This window comes from Rousettus aegyptiacus, unplaced genomic scaffold (assembly GCF_014176215.1).
Source record: "Rousettus aegyptiacus isolate mRouAeg1 unplaced genomic scaffold, mRouAeg1.p scaffold_m13_p_18, whole genome shotgun sequence".
Taxonomy (NCBI): Eukaryota; Metazoa; Chordata; class Mammalia; order Chiroptera; family Pteropodidae; genus Rousettus; species Rousettus aegyptiacus.
The window spans coordinates 21,018,002-21,044,515 of record NW_023416293.1 but is presented as its reverse complement, the minus strand read 5'-3'; the positions used below and the strand labels follow the sequence as shown (position 1 = coordinate 21,044,515).

At 39.0% G+C, this 26,514-nt stretch overlaps 1 protein-coding gene and 1 pseudogene across 1 annotated transcript; one reads left to right on the top strand and one right to left on the bottom strand.

The window, feature by feature from the left end:
* On the bottom strand, positions 1-23,444 carry FH (fumarate hydratase). Its single transcript, XM_016166731.2, has 10 exons — positions 23,319-23,444; positions 19,798-19,932; positions 17,209-17,319; positions 15,522-15,698; positions 13,341-13,523; positions 10,989-11,154; positions 6,283-6,486; positions 4,659-4,786; positions 2,703-2,856; positions 1-421 (listed from the first exon to the last, which is right to left on the bottom strand). The coding sequence occupies exons 1-10, from the start codon at positions 23,442-23,444 to the stop codon at positions 279-281; spliced, it is 1,527 nt and encodes a 508-aa protein (XP_016022217.1). The 3' UTR covers positions 1-278.
* LOC107521743 lies at positions 23,443-26,326 on the top strand (annotated as a pseudogene).
* Positions 26,327-26,514: the final 188 nt, after the last annotated feature.

The window sequence follows — 26,514 nt, the reverse complement described above, 5'->3', positions numbered from 1 at the left end:
CAAATCAGACACAACTGTAATACACAAGTCAATTACCAAAGAGCCTGTTTTCTTTTTGATTCTACACAATTATTTTACTTTACACTTTAAACTCACTTGGGACTCAGCATGTCCTGGAGTTTTGCATACACTGATCGAACTGCTCTGCTACAGTCAAGTTCAATACCAGTTTTCTTTCACATTTCTCCACTTTTGTTTAAGAAATACAAGGAGTCTATTTCTTTTTTTTTTTTATTATTTTATACAACACAATTATTTTTCATTTAAATTTATGCAAATCACTTTGGACCCAGCATGTCCTTAGGCTTCACCCATTCATCAAACTGCTCTGCTGTGAGATAGCCAAGTTCAATAGCAGTTGCCTTTAAGGTTGACCCATTTTTGTGTGCTGTCTTAGCAATCTTGGCTGCTTTGTCATACCCTGAAGAAAAAATTAAAAACATAGGAATTAGTAGTGAAATCTGGTTTTTCTAGAGCAAAAGATAATCATTACTATTTATTTGATATTGATGTTACTCATTTCTTAACATTAATCTTAAAAATATTCACAGTAATTATCTTAATAGTTGCTGTACCTTATAGAGAATAAAACCTTTACTTTTCTTATGTAATGCAGGTAAATGTACCTCAATTTCTACAACAGATCTCTTCCTAAATTGAAACCGCCCACTAACTCAGATATTTTCACGGGGGAGGGGTAAAAGGTGGGACAGGGGGAGAAAGCAATATGGCATCAAGACATAAAAATATCCATCTGATTGTTATTAATGTATTGTTTCGAACAAAATGTTTACCCGGAAAGACTGATACTTCCAACAAAGGACCCGCGGTGCCTGGCCCGTGAGGCGCCAGCGCCCTCTCCCACGGCGGGGGCAGCCGGCCCGGAGGACAGCCCTCAGCTGCTACGGAAGGCTCTTCGCCGCTCCGCAGTCCACACCTGGCCTCTGCCCAGAAATGCGCGGACACAGGTGGGAAGGTTTTAGCATAAACATATACGTGCATGAAAGATCACAGGTGTACTGTTTACCGCAGCTACTTTCAAAATTAATACAGGTGGGACAGGAGAGCTCTGTAAGTTGACGTAACAATTTTAAAAACGTCAGAAGGCAAAATTAAGAATGAACAGAAAAAAATGAAAATGAAACCAATAAAGGAGGGAAAAAACCCAAGATCAGAGGACTGTGACCAAAGAGAAACCTCCTGAGATAGCTGATCAACCACGCACGACGTGTGTCAGTCTGCAATTACTGACCATCCACACAACAAACTATGAGCATAGTTAATTTTATTAGTTAACTGAATTTGTGAAGGCTAAACATGCTGAAAAGGGCATTCACCAGAGTAACTTTAGGAATTCTCCCGTTAAATAAACCCGTGGGGTCAACAGCAGATATTCTGTACTTTTATGCTAATAATGACATTAAAGTCCAAACATTACACAAGGGACCCATCCTGTGGAGGGAGTCATGAGGCTCTTTCTGTCACCGTCACAAGGGGTGGTTTGCCTGTTTATCCTCGTATGGCCTTGGCCTCACACTGAACTGATTCCAAGACAGATGTCAATCACTCAGCTTTAGGAGTACTCTAATTTAAATGTTTTGGCAACAAGTTCTGAAGTACAGACGTAACAAAACATTTCACATAAGAGCCTGTGAGATCCCCTGTCTCTCTCTCCAGATGAACGCTGAGGTACATTAATTTTAAAAGGATCAAAATGTCATTACCAATCTCAGCACTACCCCAAAGATATCATACTGGGCTCAGAGCTACCTAAAGCAGTCAAATGAGCTCTAACTTTATGACTGAAACTATAGCTTAATGTGAAGCCAAGAATATAAAATTGGCCGTGAAATTTCAGAATTATATAAGAATGTTTTAAAGCGGTAACCATATCATGCCAATGACTGCATCATAATTTGTTCTAAAATACAAAATCAAAAAATATGCTAACAATCTCAGTTCAGCATTAAGAAGGTGGGAAAGGCTTTTAAGATCATCACACGATGCGGTGGCTGCCGTGGAAACCTACGAGTCAAACAGATATTTAATGGGAAGCACCAAGGTCCATCCGCTCGCCAAATCTGTGTTTGACTCTCCACAATGACAGGCGTCTACAACTCTGGAAAACGTTTGCAACACAGAAGCCATGGTTTTAGACAAAACATCTGCATTTCCCCTGCTTTCTCCATAAGCAACGGATATGTAACCCTTTTTCTTTTAATTGGTAACTTTACATTTCTTAATGGAGCAGAACAAATGCAAAGCAAAGCGAAGCATCTGGAGAAGGTAGAAAAATGAACCTGCTCCACGTTGCTAACCAGCCGGCCACCTAGTGAGCAACGTTACTAAGAGGGTCTTTTCTAAGTGTTTCAGAATTTGAAGCATCTGAATTCCATGAAGATTAAAATAAGTTTCGACTACTACTTCTGATTTTACCAAATTTCAAATAAAATAAAGCTTAACTGATTAACTTTTAGAAAGAACTTTAACATCATAAAAGTTAATATACATAGCCTTAAAACATAATTTCAAATATTTTATAAGATTTTTTACTAAAACAGTGTCCAAAAGGAAAATGTCTACAAACGTTGGTCCAGTAGTCTCTGTAAATTTTTTCAACTTTTTAATTGATCCAGTAGTAAAAATTTTTCAGCATTTTAATGTTGTATTCTGATTTACATTATTGTTCCTTGAATCCTTACCTATGTGAGGATTGAGAGCTGTCACCAACATTAGAGACTCATTCATGAGCTTGTTGATCCTTTCTGTGTTGGCCTGGATCCCTACCACGCAGTTCTCTGTGAAAGACACTGATGCGTCCCCCAGCAGCCTGGCTGAGTGCAGCACGTTTTTAATCTAAGAGAGAGAGAGAGAGAGAATTATCGAGCTTAACTCTTTTTTGTCCAAAAACATATACATATATGTCATAATTCAATACACACATAGCACTCCTATGGCTTTTAAGGCAAAACAAATATGAAAAATTATAAATATTTGAGAGCGCAGAAATGTAAAAGATGTAAAAAAGAATAAATAATAAATACAAATAAAATACAGAGTAACATGTTTATTCTAAAACACAGGTGTAATATGTTAGAGTACAGAAAAAGAGAAATTAGTTCCAGCTGCAGGAATTGGTGATCTCCTATTTGATGGAGAGAACTCACACAGCCTGAATCTTCCACACAGAAGGAAGAGGAGCAAAGAGGCAGAGGTGAGAACGTTCAGCACATGTTTGTGGAAACTGGTGAAGTCAGGGCTTCCCAGGTCTTCCTGATCATGTTTAACTAAACAAATATTCCACGGTCACTGTAAAATAACCTTCACACAATGTTTAAAAACAGTATAAAATTGATTCGTTTCTTAGAGCATTTTCTTTCTTTTTTGGTAACATTTCCAACGTGTATATAGATATATATTCACATCCTAATCTTTTCTGGTCTAAAACCCCAGGGTCTGAACACCGTACTTCCAAGAATGGACTCTAGAAGTCATGGAGCGTCATGGTTCATTCATTTAGTACTAGCGACTTTATTATGAGACAAATGTTGACTACCTTGGTTTGTTTTCTAGTAAAGAAAACAAAGATTTTTTAAAAAAATTAACAAGACGTGTATTGCCATGCAGCCACGCTGGTCAGGCAGCTGGTGTTAACTGTCTGGAATGGGACTGAAGCAGAAGCTTCCAGGTCTGTGCTCCGCGCAGCCCGCCCTCTATGTCCCCTCAGACGTCGTTCTGCAGGCCCAATGCCCGTTTTCCGCACTGTTCTAGCGCTAGCAGCCTGGACATTGCCTGATACAGACCTGGGCTCCGTAACTCTGGTGAATACGTTGAATGAATATATGTAAGTTAATCATTTGCACATTCTTATCAAATTAAAATCTGACTTTATACCAAATACGAACTAGAAATAAGCCTCCAACACATGTTAGAAATAACATTTTATGCAAATAAAGGACTCAATGATGACAGCTCAATTACTGAGTCTGGGCAAATGGATGAAAGATGATGCCATCTTGTGCCAGCTAAATAAAGATGAAGGAAAAGAGACTTAGTGGACACGAAAATGTGGAAGAGGTAAAACCAGTCAAAGAAAGCCTGAGAGGGAAAAGGAAGAAAACTGCAAAGTGCTGAAGAAACCGAGGGCAAAGAGCGCTTCGAGGAGGAGGAGCCGCGGCACGCACGGGCGGTCACAGGGACCGCGGGGACGATCCAGCCCGAGTGACGCCGAAGCCGGCGGAGCGACCGCGGCGTGAGGTCCCCGCGTGTGGGGCTGCCCTCCCAAGGGGACCGATTTGGAGGGACGAAGAAAGCAGCAGCGTGAGGAGACAGGGTGAGGCAGCGCTTTTTTTTTAAAACTGATGAGGCCTGAACTTATTTCTAGCCACACTGGTGAGGGGCAAGGAAGAAACCTACACCTTACCTTCCAGAATTTTCCTTCCTATTAAGAACAGCAAACCGTCAAATACTTGAGCTAGAAGTTGTCTAACTGAACATCCAGGATGAATCCTCCCTAAGGTTACCATACGTGGGACTTCCAACTGCCACTTATAACACCCGAGTACCTCGTGCAGACTCTGGACAAACCTGCATGGAAGGCAAAAGCCAAGGCCGCTCGCCTTCAGTCGAAAACATTAAAAATCAATTTTAAAGCTCACCATCATTGGCTTGAAAACATTCAACTCGAAGTGTCCATTGCTGCCTCCCACGGTAACGGCGACGTGATTCCCCATGACCTGGGCAGCAACCATGGTCATCGCCTCGCACTGGGTAGGGTTCACCTTGCCTTCAAGAGAAGCGCCAGAAGAGTCCAAATCAGACACACTCACGGCTTCATGTGTCACTTCACATTAGGTTTTACATCGAACGATCGAGAAGGAAACTTAACTTCAGAAAATAGAGTGAGACGTGTCATAAGGCAAAGCCATCATTGCTTATTTAATGAAACCAACCAACCAGAGCAAGGGGGGCTGGGCGGCCACGAACTCAATCATTCAACGTCTAACGAGTAATGAGCACCCGCAACTGCGCGTAAAATACAGCCCTCCGCCCTTCTGGCTCTCACTCACTCTAAAAATGCTTACGGAGCCAGCGCTGACCACACAGAGTAAGTAAGAGCAGTGCAGAACTTGGAGGCCAGAGAGCGCGCTGGCAGCTACAGCAGACACGGGGTAAAGACGGAAGTGCGGCTGCCATGGAAACGCTTATGAAAGAGGCAGGTCACCCACACTCGGGAGGCTTCTCAGAGCATGACGACAAGCTGGAATTTTCCAGCTCATCGTATGAATCTCGTGAACCCCACCACCCTGGTAACACTCCTTTGACAAGTTCGAGTTTGAACCAAACATCCCTCATTCCTAGGACAAAGCAACACGTTGGAAAGCTAACTCCCTTTTCTGTGACTCCGTGTGTCTCTTTTTTTTAGGCTATTGCCTTGAATTTGCAATCAACTAAACCTGTCATTTTCATCACGAAACACGTTAAAATCAGATCTCTTATTCTATACATGCAGAGATTTAGAAGAATCTAGTCAGGTCTTTCTTTCTCACTATTAGAAACCATCATGTCAACCACCATGCCAGATTTAGTCCAACCTACAGAGACCTGTATGAATCTCTAGCCCGTCATTGGACATCCCGCTGCTTGGACTTCGTCATGCGCTAACATAATCGGCATGGACTCCCTACCTTCAGCCTCAGTCACCAGGAAACTGATGACGAGGCAGAGCCCTTCCGCTTGCTTCCAAGACAGTCCTTGTGTCTGAGGGCGACTCATTGGCCATGACCTGAGTGTCACTGTGCTCTCAGCGACATTCACCTCGCAGTACTGCTCACGCTTCACTGGATTCAGTGAACACCACGTGAGTCTGTCAAATGGCTTGCTGGAGTCCAGACAGCCAATGTCTGTGTTACTTCCCCAAAGGAAAAAATGAAGAAGCATTTGGTAAGATTCATTTTTATTCAACCTGTGCTAATCACTTTAACAGCCTGTTCTAGAACTCTCCTGGCTTTGGACTGGGAAAGACAGAACTATGGTGAATTTCCCAGTGTGGAAATCAAAATGTATGCTATGAAATAAAATTTTTTCCCTATATTGTCGGATGATGTTCCCTCAAGTTCTGATTAAAACGCACCCCAAAATTCTGAAACAATTGTGCCACACACGACCCCATCTATCTTTGGGGTCATGGGATCACAAACAAAAGGAAACATGCTCTATAAAAAATAAACGCCGGGGTTGGAGTCAAGTCCTAGCTCTAACATCTACCAGCTCTGAGATTACCTGGCATGATACTGCTTCCTGGTTCATTTTCAGGCAAAATCAGTTCCCCCAGACCTGAGCGAGGACCGGAACCCAGAAAACGGATATCGTTTGCTATCTTCATCAGACTGCAAGCGGAAGTGTTCATGGCTCCACTGAGTTCAACCAAAGCATCATGAGCAGCCAGAGCTTCAAATTTGTTTGGAGCTGTAACAAAAGGCAAGCCTAAAGAAAAAGAAAACCTATTGAGTCAACAGGTAAAATTAAATGATTTTTCCGATACTCATAAGAGAAATAGGAAGTTCAGTATATAAAAATCAAAAACAGACTAAAAAGTTTACTTCAAAAAAATGTTTAAGACTAAAGCTTTGTCTACATTTCTTCAAAAAGTCCAGAAGGAGTAGAAAGAATCTGGTGATACGAATGGTGATAAGAATGAAAACTAAGTACAAGACAGTGGAAGAAAAGCACGATCCTCCTGCCGACACGTGTATATCACGCCTGACTACTTGAGTAAAAACGTAAAGCAGGTAAAATTCACTGCTTTACTCCACATTACTTCCCTAGTACAATTCCCCCTGCTCCCCAAATCTAAGGCTATTCTAATCTCTCCTCTACCCAGGGGCCCACAAAATACCCTGAGAAATTATGGATCCAACGAGTTAGATGATCCTAGTCTATCTCTTTCATGTTCAAAATTTTAAAGATTTACATAGTCTAAACCCTGCAGTACAGTTCTCCTTGCTTAAAATGTGATTAAAAAGCAAACCTCTGCAAGTAAGTAATGATGAGTGTTATATAATCTTTATCAACAAGACAAAAAAGCGATCAACTGAAAGGGAGAAGATATTTGCAAACAGCACCTCAGATAAAAGGCTAATATCCAAAATATACAGAGAACTTATACAACACAACGGAAGAGAAAACCAATTAAAAGATGGGCAGAAGACCTGAACAGATACTTCCCTCAAGAAGATATGCAAATGGTCAACAGATATATAATAAAGATGCTCAACTCTACTAGCTATTAGGGAAATGCAAATCAAAACCACAATGAGATGCCACCTCACAGGTATGAATGGCTATCATTGAATCATCAACAGGACAAGTAATAACCAGTGTTGGAGAGAGGTTGAGGGGAAAAAAACCCTCATACACTGCTGGTGAGAATGTAAATTGGTGCAGCCGCTACAGAAAACAGTATGGAGGTTCCTCAAAAAATTAAGAATAGAATTACCATATGACCCAACAATCCCTCTTCTGAGTATCTACTTTAAGACAAATAAAAAAGAAAACACAATGACACAAAATCTATGGGACACAGCAAAAGCAGATCTAAGAGGGAAATTGATAGCAATACAGGCCTTGCTTCTTGTTTAAGAAACAAGAAAAATCTCCAATGAATGATCTAACCTCACATCTAAAGGAAACAGAAAAAGAACAACAAAACCTAAAGTGAGTAGAAGGAAGGAACTAATAAAGATCAGAGCAAAAATAATCCTAAAATTTACATGGAACCATAAAAGACCCCAAACAGTCATGGCGATCTTCAAAAAGAACAAAGTCGGAGGTATTATACTGCCTAATAACAAACTATACTACAAGGCTATAGTAATTAAAACAGCATGGCACTGGCATAGAAATAGACATACAGATGAATGGAACAGAACAGAGAGCCCAGAAATAAATCCATGCATATATAGTCAATCTAGAACAAAGGAGGCAAGAAAATAACAATCCAGTAAAGACAGTCTCTTCAATAAATGGTGTTAAGAAAATCAGACAGATACATGCAAAAAAAAAATGAAATTAGAAATCTAAAACATTCATTTGAAAAGATGTATGCATCCCTATGTTCAATGCAGCATTATTTACAATAGCCAAGATATGGAAGTAACATAGATGCCTATCAACAGACAATTGGATAAAGAGGTTGTACATATTTAAAATAAAGTACTACTTGGCCATAAAAAAGAATGAAATCTTACCATTTCTAACAACATGCATGGATCTAGAGGGTATAATGCTAATGAAATGAGTCAGAGAAAGACAAATACCATATGATTTCACTTATATGTGGAATTTAAAAACAAAATAAATGAACAAAAGAAACAGAAACAGAGTCACAGATACAGAGAACAAACTGATTACTGCCAAGTGAGGAGGGCCGTTGAGAGCTGAGTAAAAAAGGTGAAGGGATTAAGAAGTACAAATTGGTAGTTACAAAACAGTTACAGGGATGTAAAGTATAGCATTGAAAATATATTCAATAATATTGTAGTAAGTTAGAAGGTTCCAGGTGGCTACTAGACTTATAAGGGGATCACTTTGTAAATTATATAAATGTCTAACCACTCTGTTGTACACCTGAAACTAATATAAAATATTGACTGTTAACTGTAATTAAAAAAAAAATGCATGGAAAGAAAATGCAAAGATACCAATGTAAGGAATTAAGATTCATGAAAAAAATCAGATAAATATGACATTAGCAAAGGATACAAGCCCCAATACCTGACCCTAATAAAATGGAGAGCTATGAACTGTCAGAATAAGAATTCAGAATAATCCCCTTAGGGAAGTTTAGTAAACTACAAGAAAATACAGAAAGACAACTAAAAAACAAAACAAAACAAAAAACTAGGAAATAATGCATGAACAAAATGTGAAAATAAACAAGGAAATAGCAGTCATCATAAAACAAGTATCTTAGAGTTGAAGCATAATCACTGAACTGAAGAAATCAATAGCATTTCAAATGGAGACTCGACTATGCAGAAGACTCATAAGCCTGGAGGATAAGACATTGGAAATTATTCAGTTAAAGGAGCAAAAAGAAAAATGAAAGTGAAGACAGCCTAGGAACTATGGCAATAAAAAGACAATATACGCATTCTGGGAATTCCAGAAGGAGAAGAGAAAGGGACAGAAATTAAAATTAAAAGCAATAATGGCTAAGACTTTCCTGAAGGTGTCCAAGTGAAATGGACATCCAGAAAAGGCCCAAAGGATTCCAAATAGGTTGAATCCAAACAGGGCTACACCGAGACTAATTATAATTAAATTATCAGTCATCAAAGACAAAGAATGATAAAAGCAGCAAGGGGAAAAAGTTCATAAACAGGAACCCCCATAAAACTATCAGAAGATCTCTCAAGAGAAACTTTTCAGGCAGGGAGAGAATATAATGACATATTTAGAATAACAACAGAAAATAATTGTCAACCAAGAATTCTATACCCAATGAAGGTCTTTCATAAATGAAGGAGGAAAAGATTTTCTCAATCACGAACTGAGAGAATTCTATACTCAAACTGAGAAAATAATTGTCAACCAAGAATTCTATACCCAATGAAGCTCATTCATAAATGAAGGAGGAAAAGATTTTCTCGAACACAAACTGAGAGAATTCATTACCAAAAACTAGCCTTACAAGAAAAGGTAAAAAGAGTTTTGAACAGAAGTAAAAGAACACTAATTAACATCATAAAAACATAAAAAGATAGTGTACATCTAGTTATATTCTGCAATACGGTAACAGTGATACATAATTCACTTACAACTCTAGTTTAAAATGTTTTAAAAACATAGTAAAAATAACCATAATTACAATAATCTGTTACTAATTACACAATATAAAAAATGTGTAAATTGTAAAACTGACCTAACATGAGGGGGGGGAGAAAAAGTGTAAAGTTTACAAATTCTATTGAAGTTAGTCATTACCAGTTTAAAACAAGGTGTTATATTTATGTAAGTTTCATGGTAACAAGGGAGTATCCTGTAATAATTATATAAAAGAGCATGATAAAGAAGTCAAAGCATACTGATACCAAAGACATCAAAACACACACAAAAAGAAAGCAGGGTAAGAAACAAAGAATGGATCTACAAAATAATCGGAAAATTAATCAAAAAAGTCCTTACCTATAAATAGTTATTTTAAATGCAAATGGGTTAAATCCATTAAAAGAGAATGGCTGAATGGATAAAAAAACAAGATCCAACATTATGCTATCTACAAGAGACTCGCTTGAGCCTTAAAGACACTCATACACTGAGAACAAAAGGATGGAAAAAGATATTTCAAAACTAATGGTAACCAAGAAAAAAAAGGGTAGTTAACAATAAAATCGATCAGACAAAATAGATTTTAACTAAAAAATGGTAAAAAAACAAAAGAAGTTCTTTATATAATGATATAGGGGCCAATACATCAAGAAGATATAACAATTATAAATATGCACCCAACACTGAAGCACCTAAATATATAAAGCAAAAGCTAATAGAGCTAAAAGGAGAATAAACAGCACCGCAAAATACTGTAGGAATTTACAACCCCACTCTCAGCAATGGACGGATCATCCAGACAAAATCACAGGGAAACAGTAGATGTGAGCACCACTATAGAGCACATAACTCCCACACACACATACAGAACACATTCTATCCAACGACAGCAGAACACACACTCCTCTCAAGAGCACACGGAACATATTCTACGACAGACCGTATGTTAAACCACAAAAAAAGTTTTAGCAAATTCAAGACGGAAAGCATACCAAATATCTTTTTCCACAACGGTATGAACTGAAAAACACTTTTAAAATAAAATACATGGTTGATGGGAATATATCTAACTTTAAATTTGCAAAAATTTAAAGCAGAAACACCTATAAAACAGACTAGGATAATAAAAATGAGTAAAAATTCATACTACCACTGACCTGTGAGCGTAGCCACTTTTGTGGCGACCTTTTCCGCAAAGCCGATCCTAGTATTTAAACCAGTTCCGACGGCGGTGCCTCCGGCCGCGAGCTCGTAGATCCTCGGCATGGCAGCTTTTATCCTCGTCATTGCATATTTCACTTGTTGAACATAACCACTGAATTCCTGAAAAAAGAAGGGAATTAAGGTAAGACTATCTAATTTCCTAATGACTTACAAGTTACTCTAACTGCATTAAATAGACGTTTTCTTAAAATACATTTTAGGCACTAAATTATAAGTAACTCATGTGGCATTTATACTATTTTAATTCACGTAATGAACAAAGTATAGGGAAAAAATGAGGTTTTATAAAACCTATGAGGTAGGACGACACTGATAACACACAGCCTGTTTATAATTTAGTCTTTTAATAGAAGGCAAAGAAAAACAAAATAGTAAATAAACTTTAAAAAAGAATGACTTTACTACATTAAGTTATTGCTTTATTTGCAAGTTATTTATTTTTTTGGTGTATCCCAGACAACTTTGAAAAAGAAAAAAAAACTAAATCTTCTCAAGAAAAATGCAAACAGAAATATTCTCCAATAATTTCAGTTTAAAATCCTGACAGAGAATATGAGGGTATTTTACAGGGATTCAAGAGGCTAAGCGACTCACTGAACAGCACGGGAAGGTGCCGGCGGACAGGAAGACAACAGCTTCAAGATGCACTTACCTCTGCTCTTCATGTCACTGTCACAGTGGTTCCCAAAATATGATATACTTGAAATAAGGTAACCACAGAATTTACTGAGCTTTGCATATAGCAAGGGCCTAATCTAGTAAGAATTATGCAAGAACAAAGGCATAAATGAGAATTCAACTGAGCAAGCCAGGAGATATGGTTCTACTCAATCTTTTTTCCTATCTAAAAACGCTGAAAACCTATGAATGCTTTTGACTACCTATTAGGATTTCACACCACTTGAAAGAAAACATTTTAGAAGATTCGATTCCTTTCAGGTAGACTGATCCACCCGATCTAACTTCATTTGTGTGTACCCTGGCTGGATTCACTTAAGCAATATGTTTTTCTTAAGGGAAAATTGCACAAACTTAAAAGACAAGTCCAATAAAAGTAAGTACACATGCTTCTAATAAGAAAAACGTCAAACTGAAAAAATGTAACCTGTTGTAATAGGCAGAATGATGACTTCACATAGGAGGCCATGTCACGGCCCAAATGGACTTCGGCACAGTGGTTTTCCAGCATGTGATATACACACACAAAAAAAAGGCGGGGGGGGGGGGGTGACCAGAGGGATGCCGAACAGTTTCAAAGACATATACCGTATCTCCTTAGAAACTATGCATGTCTCTAAGAACCAACGATGCAGAGAGAAATAAGACACAGCCTCAAGAGGTAACAATTTAGAAGGCTCAATTTAGTCCTATCATCTGTATTTCAATTAATTATTTCACATTTTCCTCATTCCTTCAGTAATGAAATTAAGCTAAATGATCAAGCTTTTTTCAGTATTTGCTATCGTCTGAACGAGACTACAAATGGTGGTAAGTCAGCGGCAGCCAAACTCTCACTCTCCTCAATTTCTACAAAACCCCCATGTGATAACTATCATTTGACGTTTGGCACACATAACCACCTCTTGATATATAATTTGTTTACGTCCCAGTTCCCAAGCAGGAGTGAGCCTACTAAAACAATAACTGTTCCTTATATTTCCTTACATTTCCTTTACCATACATACTATAAGACACTCTTTAAGGTACTGATAAAGAAACATAATAATACTTTCTAGTATTTTGAAGAGAGTTAGTACCTTTCACATGTGGCCAAAACAATTTTACAGATTAAGATATGCTTCATTTAAGCACTTAAAAATTAATGTTTAAAGAACCTACTGATTTAGATGAGAGACAAAGGGCAGGTGAAGATGATGATGAGGACAGCCAACACCAATGTGTGCGACATGCCAGGCTCGGTTGCAAGCGCTCTGCATTAATCGGCTTATGTCAACCTCGCGACTACGCTATGAGATACTATATTCCTCATTTTACAGCCCAGAAAACTAAGGCACAGCGAGGCTAAACAATTTGCCTACGATCCAGCAGCTTGTACGTTGCATAGCTAAGATGTGAACCTAGGCGGACCAGGCTGGAGTCTGGCTGACAGCCACCACGCTCTGCCCTTCGCCTAAGTGGCGTCAATAAACACTAGTGACTGGCTGATGCGGAGCGATCTGTCACTGAACTGAACTGGCCTTTCAAACCACCGTGTTTCAGTGAATGATACACGAGCCATTTTTACCTGCCCCCGGCTCGAATCAAACCTAATCACGCTTCTGTACCTGCCCAAGAGTGAGCGGAACAGCATCCTGTGTATGAGTACGCCCGATTTTGATGATCTGGGCAAACTCTTCGGATTTTCCCTCGAGAGCATCGTGTAGCTTCTGCAGTCCTGGTAGCAGTACTTCGTGAACTTCCACTGCAGCGGCAATGTGCATTGCTGTGGGGAAGGTATCATTTGAGCTCTGTTGGAAAAGTTTCAAAAGAAATGCAAAATGTTAAATCACAGGCAACAAAGAACAGCCTTGAAATGTCTATGAGGTAGGTCACCACTTCAAATATAGGAAAGCCCAGCTGTCAAATTATGTAACTTGCCAAAACATTCAGGACTGGCAGAGCTGGGGCCTCACCAGGTATTCTAAACTCCATGCTCTTTCTCCGACTGTAACTCTGTACTTTGAAATTATGACATTATTTAAAAAGACATTCTCATTATTTTCTTAAACTTTTTATTACAGAAAATATCAAACTGCTTACAAAAGCAAGAGGAATGGTATAATGAACACTCATGTACCTGTCACCTAAATTCAAACAATTATTAGCATGTAGCCAATCTCGTTTCAACTATAATTCCACCTCATTCCTCTATCTGACCACGCGCACTGGATTATTCTGAAGCAGAGCTCAGATTTCAGTATAAATTCATTTTTAAAGGCAATCAATGACTTCGAAAAATTCTTTATACAATAAATTTATTGAAAAAACTTCCCCATTAACACTTGAAAATATATTAAATTACACTTAGCATCTAGATCTTAGTTTCTAAGTATCATTTTCCAATACGACCCTCTAAGAGTTCCTTAGAAAAATGGGTGCTTCTGGGGGGTCAGCGCAGGGAAAATACGAGACGATGAGCCTGAAGCATCTGGTAGTACAAGAAAGTAAGTTAAGTGTTTTCTATTGTTGTTTCGTTTGTTTGTTTTAAGGATGGTGGCATGCCCCAAGAACGAAAGAGCCAATAGAGAGGTCTCTCAAAGCTGGAAAAATCTGACAACAACGTAAATAACAAAAGTATTGTACATAACCCTAAGAATAAATATTCATTAATCCATACTGATATATATAAATAACTGAATAAATGTGGGGAGACAAAAGCAGTCAAATCTTTACAGAAAAATTTTAATTAATGTAGAAGGAACGAGAGGAATAGGAAATCGCCACTGAAACACCACGATAGCGACTGCTATAGGCAAGATCCACTGACGGATGTTAAAATTCATGGGCAAAAATTTAAGGAGAAAGAGGGACATTTGCATATCTCAAAGTTCTCTATTAATTCTGTGGTGATTTTAACACATGTCCAAAACTTTGTCGATATTCCTCCCTTTGGGAAGTGAAGCTTAAGTGAGGTGCCTGGAGTAAGGGCGGGACGAGGTGACCCCCTCCTCACAGAGCATGCAAGGTAGAGAAACCTGGCAGACACCATCTTCATCAAGTGACTGAGAGTTAACATCACCAGCACCGACGGTCACGTGGCTGTCATGCGCCCCTGACGTGATGCGATGAGGAGCCCTTCACTTCTCTAACAGTTGTCTCAAAAACCCCCAGTCTCAGCCTAACCCTGAGAAAACATCAGATAAACCCAGACTGGGCGACATTTACAGAATACCTGACCCCTACTTTCAAAAGTGATGAAGAATAAACTGTCACAAATTGGAAGAGACTAAGAGGATATGACTAAATGTTATGTGTAGCCTAGACTGGATCCCGGAAGAAAAAAAAGGATATTGTCAGAAAACTAGAGAAATCCTAATAAAGTCTGTTTAGTTATGAGTATTGTACCAACGTTAATTTCTTAATGTGATAAACGTACCAGTTACGTAAAATGTTTACGATTTAGGGAAGCTGGGAGGAGGATCTACAGGAACTCTGAAGCATCTTTGTAATTCTTTAATAAATTTATAAATTTCAAAATGGTTTTTAAAAAATAAACCAAAACAATAAAAAATACATATATACTAAATTCAGGTGTCCTAAAAGTTATTTTTTCACTAGAAGTGATTTTTATCAAGTTTAAGACATTAGACCCAAGATTCCTAAAAGAAATAAGAATACGTAAGTCCTTTCCATTACAGAATATGAGCAGAATGAACCCTCCTCATGAGAAAGCCAACGCCTGTTTGACAAGACGAATCTTGGGTATTCTTTTCAATTTATAATAAAAAAACAGAGAAACTACCGACCTGGCTTTTATTGACATGATCATTGGGATGCACAGGTTTCTTGCTACCAAGTTCACCTCCTAGCATTTCAATTGCTCTATTGCTAATGACTTCATTTACATTCATGTTTGTCTGGGTTCCTGATCCAGTCTGCCAGACCACGAGAGGAAAATGATCATTTAATTTACCTGCAGCTACCTGCAAAACAAAATGTTAAAAAAGGATTTAAAAAAAAATAATAATAGTCAATACTCATTTAGCTACTTTAATCAACTATGATTAAGTTGAAGTCTGGCTAATAGCCAGCTGACCCCATTTATAGTACTGATGTAAAGATATTCACTTTTTTTATATGCTGAGTGACTTATTGATGGTGCCACATAGTTCCTGGTTATCCAGCAAGTCTCGGCTTCTGCAGCATCACTTGTTCCAAACACTGGTACATTAAAAAGTGTAAGTTTATCTGTTGTGAATGGTGTAACAATTTCATTGATGACAAAACAAACTAAAATTGAATCAAAGCCATCTTTGTTCTATTTCTCCAAATGTCTCCTCTAATAGTATCTAGAGAAGGCCACCTGTTAAGGCTGGCAAATCGTGTGTCTTTAGACACATTTACTATTGGTGCTCAGCAGGAATATCTAACATGCCGTAGCTGGAGCCGGCACGATAACGAACTGGTGACTTGAGAGTGAGTTCACTAACGGCGACTTCATCGCACAGATGTTCGATGAATAGCAACTGCCAAGCGCAGAGACAAACAGTCCAGATTTGTTTCTACTTCTGTCATTTTTATCCTTTCAGTTATGTATTTTTTTGGATTATAAGCTTCATAAGAGAGTGGGTGCTTAACTTTATCTTCTGGAATGATTTTAGCTTTAAAAAAATCAGCATGTACTTTAGAAATCTATTACGTTAAACAATCAGTTCACTTTAAAGTAAAACTTTTTTCCAAGTAATATGAAAATAGGTGATCGGAGTAGAAAATTTTGAGAACTAAGAAAAGTGTAATAGTCATCATAGTTTCGCTCCTCAGAGTAACGACTACCAGCATTTTGGCATCTCCTTCCGGTCTCTACTCCAAGCAATTGCAGTTTATATATAGAAAGACATGTTTTCTGTTCATTTTTTCTAAACAAAATTAGGATCATAAAATACATACATTTTGTTACCTATCTTCTTCTTATATGCTAGACTTTGTTCTATGACAATTTTTAAAAAACTAATTTTCTATGGTATCACAATAGAACTTACATAAACAACTGTTATCATTTGGATGCTAATTTGTTATTATAAACAGTACTGAATGAACAACATTACATATAGAGTTTTTAAACTCTCCTACAGATTATGTCATTAGTGCATTAGTGAAATTCTCTACACATATTATCAAATAACCAACTAGTTTTCAAACAAATCATTTATACATAAAATAAGAAAGCAAATATATAAATTTAAACAATGCTTCTTCAAAAAATTTTCTTTATATGAATTAAATCAAGAGAATAAAAAATATAAGGTATAAGATCACCCACAAATTTTGCCACAGTATTGTAAGCACCATAGTAATATCCTCACCAAACAGTAACGCTGCCACCCTACGTTGAAATTCATTAACTCGCATTGCCCCCTTCTCCTGCCATTTATCATCACCCAGTGGATGATATGGGTCTGATGCCATTAAATAAACACACTTATCACCTCCTACCTCATCTGCTGCCCTCATTATTGCATTAGCAATCTTTGGATCAAGACCATAATCCTGGTTTACTTCAGCAGCTGCTCGCTTCAAGATGCCAAAAGCTTTAATAACAGGGATCTAAAATTAATCAGAAAAACACTTCAAATTTTCAATTTCAGTTAAGCCTAAAAGTTTAAGACTACTATATTTTTCAGGTGCAAAAACTGTACATAAAACAATAACTTAAGTAACACTGTGACCCTGAAATGTTTAGTATATGAAGATTATAGGTACATAATGAGCCAATAGTCATCATGTATCTATTTAAAGAACAAACAAAAGAAAATACACTGACTCTTCATATACATGTGTATATGCCTCATACACAAATATTCAGATATACGATATACCTTTCATCCTATTTTCTAATGATACATTATAATGTATGGGTTTATTTCATATATATAAAAACAAATGATGTTCAATCATTTCACCAGGAATCACCATTATTTTTCCTTGCTGGATCCTATGCTACATTATAATTTTTCCTTCTCTTAAAAAAAAAAAAGCAAATAAAATAAAAGTAGCAAAATGATATTGTGAAGACCGAAGAGCCACACGCATCAGACTACAACACACACAAAAATTAATTCTAAATGGATTAGACTTGAGTGTTAAGACCTGAAACCATAAAAATCCTAGAAAACATATGTGATAAGCTCCTCGGCTTCGGCAGTGATTTTTTTGGCTCTGCCTCCAAAAGCAAAGGCAACAAAAGGAAAAATATACTAGCTGGACGACCTCAAACGAAAAGCTTCCAAACAGAAAAGAAAATCATCAACAAAATAAAAAGGCAAACTACTAAATGGAAGAAAATTTGCAAACCATATATCTGATAAGAGGTTAGTATCCAAAATATTAAAGAATTTATACAACTCAACTGACAGGAAAAAAAAAAAAAAAGCCAACAAGCACATGAAAAAATGCTCTACATCACTAATCAGTGAAATGTAAATCACAACCACAATGAGATACCACTTCACACCTGTCAGAATGGCTATAATCAAAAAGGCAAGAAATGGCAAGTGTTGGCAAGGATGTGGAGCAAAGGGAACCCCTGTGCACTGTTGGCTGGAATAGAAATTCGTGTAGCCATTATGCAGAACAGTATAGAGAATCCTCGACAAATTAAAAACAGAACTACCACATGATCCAGCAATTCTACTTTTGTATATCTATCTGAAAAAATAAAAACACCAATTTAAAGATATATGCACCACCATGTTCACCGCGGCATTATTTACAATAACAAGTAATGGAAATAACCTAAGTGACCATCAATGGATGAACAGATTGTGTACATATATACACAATCGAATACTATTCAGCTATAAAAAAGAATGAAATCATGCTATTTGCAACAACATGATAGACCCTGAGGGCATTATGCTAAAAGAATTAAATCAGACAAAGACAAACATTATATAATCTCACTTACATGGGGGATCTAAGAAATATAACAAACGAACAGAAAACAAAGCTTGTAGACACAGAACAAATTAGAGGTTGCTAGGGGCAGCAGGTGGGGATTGGGTAAAATGGGTGAAGCAGGTACAAATGTTATAAAATAACATGCCAGTTATAAAATAAACAAGGGGACATAATACGCAGCATGATACTGTATTGCATATCTGAAAGTTGCCGAGATATTAAAAGTCATCATTGCAAAAAGAAAAACATTTTTGTAATTATGCATGGTGACAAATGTTAACTAACTTATTGAGGTGATCGTTCCACAATGTATTCACATACAGAATCATTGTGTGTACACCTGAAATGAATATGTTATATCTCAAGTATACCTCAATTAAATAAAATAACTTTCTTAACTGTCAATCAACATAAAATAAACAGTTACTAAATAGGCATTGAGCCAAAAAACATAATATTCTAGTATGTCAGTGAAGCCTGATACTCTATAAGTGACTGGAAATTTCTCTTAGAATTTTTTTTAATCCCAGAGTTCTAAAAGTAAAAGCTTCTGACAAATATAACTACATTTCAAACCCTTTAGTTTGCAGATTGGTTGCTCACAGGCGCCATTACGCCAGCGGGAAGGTGGCTCAATACCTAAGACATGGCCGAGGGCTCACGACCAAAGTTACAGCAGAGGCTTCCAGGGCGGCGGGATCAGCCAAACAGAAAAGTCCCCGCCCTGTAACCCCGCGGACATCCTGGGCCAAAACCTTTAAAAACCGCGCCTATACCCCAGACCCATGAGACTTCTCTGGCCCCTTTCCTCGGGACCAGAGAACCTCTCCCGCAGACCCTAATAAAGCCTGTTTTATACTTCACTTTGGCTCAATCTCACTCTCATTTTCGTCTCCTCCGGCCGATCAATTTGTATCAAATAAAAATCCAAAATAGTTAAAGTCATAGCTCAAAATAATAGTTAACTAAACTTCAAAAAGTTCTTTGACATTTTCATGAAAAACATCTTACTACTCACAACGTTCTCTAACAGCTATGTTTTAACTCTGCAAGATATTTATTTACAAAATAAAGTTGACTCATTTGAACAAAGATTAGTTCATTATTGCCACAAAATCTACTTACTGGCATGCGTTCTGTCACACCTCCAATCTTAAAGTTCATTGTAGATCTCACAGTCTGGGCACCATAATACTTATCATTTGGGACCTGAAGTTCACCAAAGGTATCATATTCTAGCCGATAGGAATTCCGACTAGCCTATAGATAAAGATAAGACACTATTACAGCTTGAAAAGAACTTGTGTCAAAAGTAATAACTTCATATCAACTGTAAGGGAAAAAAAATCAAGTACCACAAAGACTAAAAAAATCCATTTTGACTTTCATTCTACTCCCCGCCGCCAGCTCTTTTGAGAAATTTTAGTCACCCACATTTATTAATACAGATGTTAAAGACATATTACAGCATTCATACACTACACAGATGATAAACACAAAGAAAGCCTTTAAAGGAAAAATAATCTTTTCCAACTCAGGAGTACGGCTATTATTGGTCAAGCTTTGGACAATTCAGTGTACTCAAGTTAATGCTTATTTTACTGGGAACTTCAGAAAACAGTGGAAGAATGAGCCTTTAAAATGTGAAAATATTATCTATTTAAACAAAGCTTACCTGTGTTCTACAAATACTATGCATGAGATAAAACAGTGCGGTACAAATAGTCCAGACTGCTGTGTCACCTTCAGCAAGTCAGCTTTTCTTATTTCTAAATTAAATGTATGGACAAGTGAAGACAGGCTAGGTCTGTTCTTGACCTTTTCAGGCTGAGGAACCCTCTGGGAATATGAGGAAAGCTATGGATCCTCTCCCAAATGAATGAACATAAATACATATACGCAAGTCCTACATCTGATTTTAAGGAGTTTTTATCTTGAAGTCGATCTTGAAGGTGGAGCTGAGGTAGGATGCTAGCACTGGGGAGCGGCTGCAGATACAGATGAAGCTTCACTAGCTGGCCCACCGCTCACCTCTTGCTGTGAGGCACGGTCCCTAACACTCCTTGGCCTGGGGTTTGGGGGCCCCTTCCCTAAATAACAGGTTACTATGATAAAACTCAGTAACATTCAAAGTTACTTGGAAAAACTTTGATGAATAAATTTTAGCTATTTTCTTCAGCTTAAACTTTAAAAAAAAATTTAATTCTGAATCTAGAAACAAATTCCTCAATCTGTAGAACCTTGACAATGATCATTGTAAAAAAGTGTAGAAGTCAACTGTGGCTGAAATAACAATCTCAGCAAACACTTCAAAAAATATAGTTGACCCCTGAACAACACAGGTTGAACTGTGCAAGTCCACTTACAGAAGAACTTTTTTCAATAAATATGACAAACGTACTTTTCTTATGATTTTCTTAGTAACATTTTTTTCCTCTTGCTTATTTTATTGTATGAATATGGTACATACTACATATACAAACTATGTGTTAAATGTTTATATTATCCGTAAGGCTTCTGGTCAACAGTAGGCTATTAGCAGTTAAGTTTTTGGGGAATCAAGTTATACGTGATTTAACTGTGCAAGGGTTGGTGCCCCTAAACTCTGGGTTGTTCAAAAATCAACTGTACTTCCTGTCCTCACAGTAATAATAAACATCCCACATTTGCAACAACATGTAGTTTGTCTACCTAATAACAAACTATCAGCAGCTTAACTAGTAACAAACTACTCCAAAATTCAAAAGTTCTCACTTTAATCCCTCAAAATATGTGAGCTGCACGAATTTGTAGAACAGAAAATGAAGCAACGCTGTAAAACACTTTGTAAATCACCAGGAATTAGAGAAAACCGTCTGAGCAGGCTATGTTTATGCGAGGTTGACATCTGCTAGATAAGCACATATGTATACATACATGTATGGATAGAGGGATGATAAACCAGGTAACTTTGTGAAATGACTTCAAATATTCTTTACAATGACCCACAGAAGAAAAAAACGCCATATCATGATGCTGTACACACATAAACACAGGTGCATATACTAAAATTTTTGGAGACTGCTGGAAACAGTCTCCAAACTCTATGTCCATAGCAACTGTCTTATTCCCAGGGCTCAGTACCTAGTGGTCATTCAATAAATGTTTTCTTCCTACTGTATGGACTTTTATGTGCTCTTTTGGATAAAAGGTAACTTAGGTAATCGAGGGTTATGTGAATTTCTCAATACTAGCAACAAGAAAAACTTCTAATAAAATCAACTGAGATTTTGTAGCTGAGATTAGAGAGCAAAGATGTATTTAGAATAATGAAAAATCTATTCTCATCTGATGTTAGCTAATTTTACAACCCTAAAAGCAAGGCACTGCTATTTTCTGACATTTGTGCCAATGAGATATTCAGTTCTTCAGTCTCCTGTTCCCTTTTATAGAAGAATAAATAAAAAATAACTTTTAAAGATTCTAAAATGCACTAAAATTATTAGAGCAGGGAGTCCAAGAACATAAAGCATCCTGATTTTGTAGTTTCAGGTATAGCGATGGCATCAAATTATCTTAAAGTTTATAGTCCATAAAAGGTCTTGGCCTTTGAAATATTCCAAATGGAAGCATTTATTTAGCAAGCCCTCACCAAACGCCCAACTCAAAGTACTTTCACAGGTGCAACCTTGTGGCATTGCTGTAATTATTTTCATTTTACATGCAGAAACTGAGGCAAAGACAACTGGCCCGCAGTCCCAAACTTGAGTAGGGTTTGAAATAACATCACTTTGATTGCAAAGCTCATAGAACAGCAAAGTGAACAGTGCATAACTGTAACTCTTCCTAAACTATCATTTATTTCCCAAATATTTCCTAACAATATACGTATGTACTTACTGCTTGTTAAAGCACCAAAATACAGAAGGTGACACTCTAAAGAGCCGAGGCCTATCTAAGTCAGCGTGTCATAACTTGAACTCGGCCCTTTAAATTACCTAGTGGTCTTTCTGAATCAAAAGTTCTGATTCAGCTATCGGGCCTAACTATCTAATCTCCTCTAACATGCTAGCTTCAGGATACTCTGCCTATGTTCACAAATTTACAAAAGTGGAGTAAACCGTATGCAGCCGAACGAACTAAACAGGCAATTTCATGCGAAGGCAACTCTTTTAAATTCATAAGAACCTTCAACCCCACCTGGATCTGAAAGCAGCTCACGGTAGCGTGATGGCCCCAGCAGCCAGAGTTCAGAGACCGCTAGCTGAGCACTCGGCCAGGGTCGGACTTACTAAGGGGTGGGTCGGGAGCTGCCTCTCTTCGCACACTCTCCTCCCACCCCGGCACTGTCCGGAGGGCAGCAACCCTCTGCACCGGCAGGAACGCAGCACGGGCTACCCCAAAACGCCGAGGCCAAGGCCGGCGCGGGGCCTCCGAGGAGGGCCCGGGAGCGGGACCCTCGGCGCCAGCTGCAGCCCCTGCCCACGCGCTCACCCGGGGCTGCGGCTTCTTCCGGGCTCTGGAGGTGCCCGAGGCCAAGAAGGCCGCCACGCGGGCGCGCAGCCCAGGCACGGGCTCGGGGGGAACGCCCGCGGGCGCCTGGGCCGGCGAGCCGGAAGGCTGAAGGTGACCGCAGGGAGGTCGGGGGACGCGCGGCCTGCGCTCACCATTCGAGCGGCGTCCGGGGGCTGGAATGGGACGGCGTTCGCGCCACCAACGCCGGGACCGCAAGCTGAGGATGGAGCCGGGACAAGGCGACGCGAGCGCGCAAGGATCCAGAGTGAGCGGTACATGGTGCGGCAGGAGACCGGGCAGGATTCTAAGCGGTGGAAGCCACGCCTCCGCGCCCGCTGTCAGAATCCGTCCAGCCCTCTGGACTGCACTCTTATCCAATCAACAGCCTCATACTGACCGCGGGGGGCGGAACCAATCGTGAATGGCCAGTAAAGAGTGAGGAGGCGGGCTTAAGTGCCTGGTTGTACAGCGGCTATTTGAAGTGGTCGGATTCACGGGAAGCTAGTGAGCAGGGAATTATGGGAAAGGAGGTTCCTATTTTGCTTTGAACCAGTTGCATTGCTGTAGGCGGCTGCTGGGAAGCTGGCGTGTCAGCTGAGGACGGGAGGTAGTTTTTTGGCGGAATATCCTTGGAAGAAATGTTTATTTATTCACTTATTTATGTGATCAATCACTCATTAGCGAGAGTATTAACTAATGAATCAGTGGCGAAATATCTTAGAAAGAAATATTTGTTTATCTTCGTATTGAGGTTTTTTTTCCCATTTCTTCCAGATTACATCTTTCGTATAGAAATTTTGGAAAGCACAGCAAAGTATAGAGAACGAAATAATAATTATCCGTGATGCCAACACTTAAGATAATTACTCCTTTCTTTTAACTTGTCATGTTGAGGTCTCTACAATTTCCTTTCTCAGTGTGTACTCTCAGAACTCTCTTAAAATACATGGCTTTTCAAGGGCTGTGAAGCTCAAATTCCGGAACCGAAACCCAGTGGTGCAGGAATTTGAAAGTGTGGTGCTGTCTCGTATCATTCCAGGATTGAATAAAAGAAAATTCAAGAAGCCCGAACCACGTTTGTGCTTTTTGAGAATAGAATACAGGGAGATTCGCAGGTCCTGCAGAACTGTTGGAGAAAACCTCTCTAAAGATCTGGGATGTGACCCGGACAGACTAGGCCCTTTATCGCTGTGAGGTGGTTGCTCCAAAGGACCGCAAATAAATTAAGATCGTCCTGGAGTTCACCGTGCATGTGACGCCAGTGGCCTTTGGTGTGCAGAACAAACGTTGTGCCTGGAGGCAAGGAGGCCACGCTGCACTGCCAGGAGAGTGGGGGCTACCCCGCGCCTCACAGTTGGTGTCACAATAATGTGCCGCTGCCAAGAGATTTTAGCGCCAATCCAAGATTTCGACATTCTTTTCTTCTAAACTCCGAAATAGGCTCTCTGGTTTGCAGCGTTGTTCACAGGGTGGGCAGTATTACCGCGTCGCTTCCAACGACGCAGGCTCAGCCTGCAGTGAGGAACAGGAAGCGGAAGCCTAGGACCTGGACGTTGTCAGAGTTCCGGTTGTCCTTGCTGTTCTGGCCTTGATAACAGCGGACATCTGCAGTGCATACAGATGTGGTTACTTCATCAACATAAACAATGGGGAAAGTTACCAGAATCCAGGAAGCCAGACAGAGTCAACCATATCAGGACAGACGAGGAGGGTGACTTCAGACACAAATCATTTGTGATCTGAGGTCTGATGGTGTCGCTGAGAGCACATGCCATACCTCTACTATAAACTATCCAGAGCAGCCCGGAGCGAAGTGCGCTTGGACAGAGATAGACGCTCATCCCAGAGCTTTTTGTTTTGGCCAAAGACGACAACCATTCCTTTCTTACCTTTAACAAGGCACGTGAAAGTGAATCTTCCTCCAGCCAAGCACAGTCATCACAAGAAAAAGAAAACAAATGAATTCACAGAGACCGATTCCCAGTCTCTGGCCTGGCCCACCTGAATGTTAGGGTGATTTCAAAGGTCTTGTTCACAGACTACTGGGCAGGCATCAAGGTCCTGGGAAGTCAGTTTATTTGCCACTGGCTGTCCTCAGCCAGAGTGAGCCCCGTCTGGCCTGAGGGGTGGCGAAGTAGCTGTATCACACCTGTAGTGTAGGGCTTGGAAACATGAAACCCTCAGCTGCAGTTCGAATCAGTGAATCCAGGAAAGAGGCTTTCTATGCAATGCCTTGTCTCACAGTGGCCTACAGACAGCCCTGTACCATTTCTTCTTAAAGGCTCTGACAATCAGTGTTGTAGTATCCACCCTGGAGAATCTCTGGGGATCAACATTTTATAAAAACAGCCAAAATCAGAAAGAAGGTGCCTTCTTACCTGCAGCAACCCCGCTTGTCATTGGAAAGTTTCAGTATTTAAGGAAAATCTAAATCTGCAATGGTACTAAAAGAACATTATGCTTTTTTTTATGGGTGTTTATTTTATAAAATTTTACATTCTAAATTTTTGCTAAAGATGTATTTTGATTATTGAAGAGAAAATTTTTATATAAACTAAATATGATGTCATATAATGTTAAATAACCTAACTTTTTTAAGTTCAACTTAAAGTAGGAGTTCCAAGATACTCGTGTTGAACTGGAAAATGCCAATAATTTAAAGTCTCTTAACCCAAGGAATTCTCTCAAAGAGGCTTAATGGAGCATTCCTTTTTCTACATATTTTAGCATTTTTTCATAAGAGAACTTATGCTGTCTGTACATTAGACCATTTTTGCTTAGGAAACCTTTAAAAATTCTAGTTTAATAATGTCGAAATCTGTTTGCATTTCTTAAAAAGAAACATGAGGAGCACTTAGATTGGCCTTGAACTACCTCGTCGTTAGATTACTAAAATTACCTGTGCCCCAAAGACCACCCAGAAGCTCGTAGACATACACCTGCAAATGATGTTAGTCAATTCCTGAGGTTGAGTTATAGACCCCAGTCTCAATGGGTATTGGCTGCTAACTCCTAGAGCCAGGCAGCACTACATTTAATGCTCTGACTGGGGCTTTGTATGCTGGTTAGTGTTAAGGGTGGAAAATTTTCAAATGGCCATCTTCAGCTTCCACTGTTTAATGTTAAACAGGGTGTAGTTCTAGGAGATATTCTGTGCAAAGGTATGCTAATGGCCAACTTATGCTAATGTTAAGGGTGTGGTTATCCTGTGCAAAGATCTGCTAATGGCCAACCTCTGCTTCTGTAAACCTGCTGGCTTGTTGGAAGGGATTTTGGGGCTTTTTAAGCTATCCCCTCTGGAGGCTCGGGTCTGATCTCTTCTAACCCTGCATGGTAGAGAGTCAGTTG

Coding starts and splice junctions, on each gene's coding strand:
- FH (XM_016166731.2), bottom strand. CDS start 23,444: ATGTACCGCTCACTCTGGATCCTTGCGCGCTCGCGTCGCCTTGTCCCG. Junction 2,857..4,658: donor ATGTTTTCAAGCCAATGATG/GTGAGCTTTAAA, acceptor TCTCTCTCTTAG/ATTAAAAACGTGCTGCACTC. Junction 422..2,702: donor AGCTCTCAATCCTCACATAG/GTAAGGATTCAA, acceptor TTTTTTCTTCAG/GGTATGACAAAGCAGCCAAG.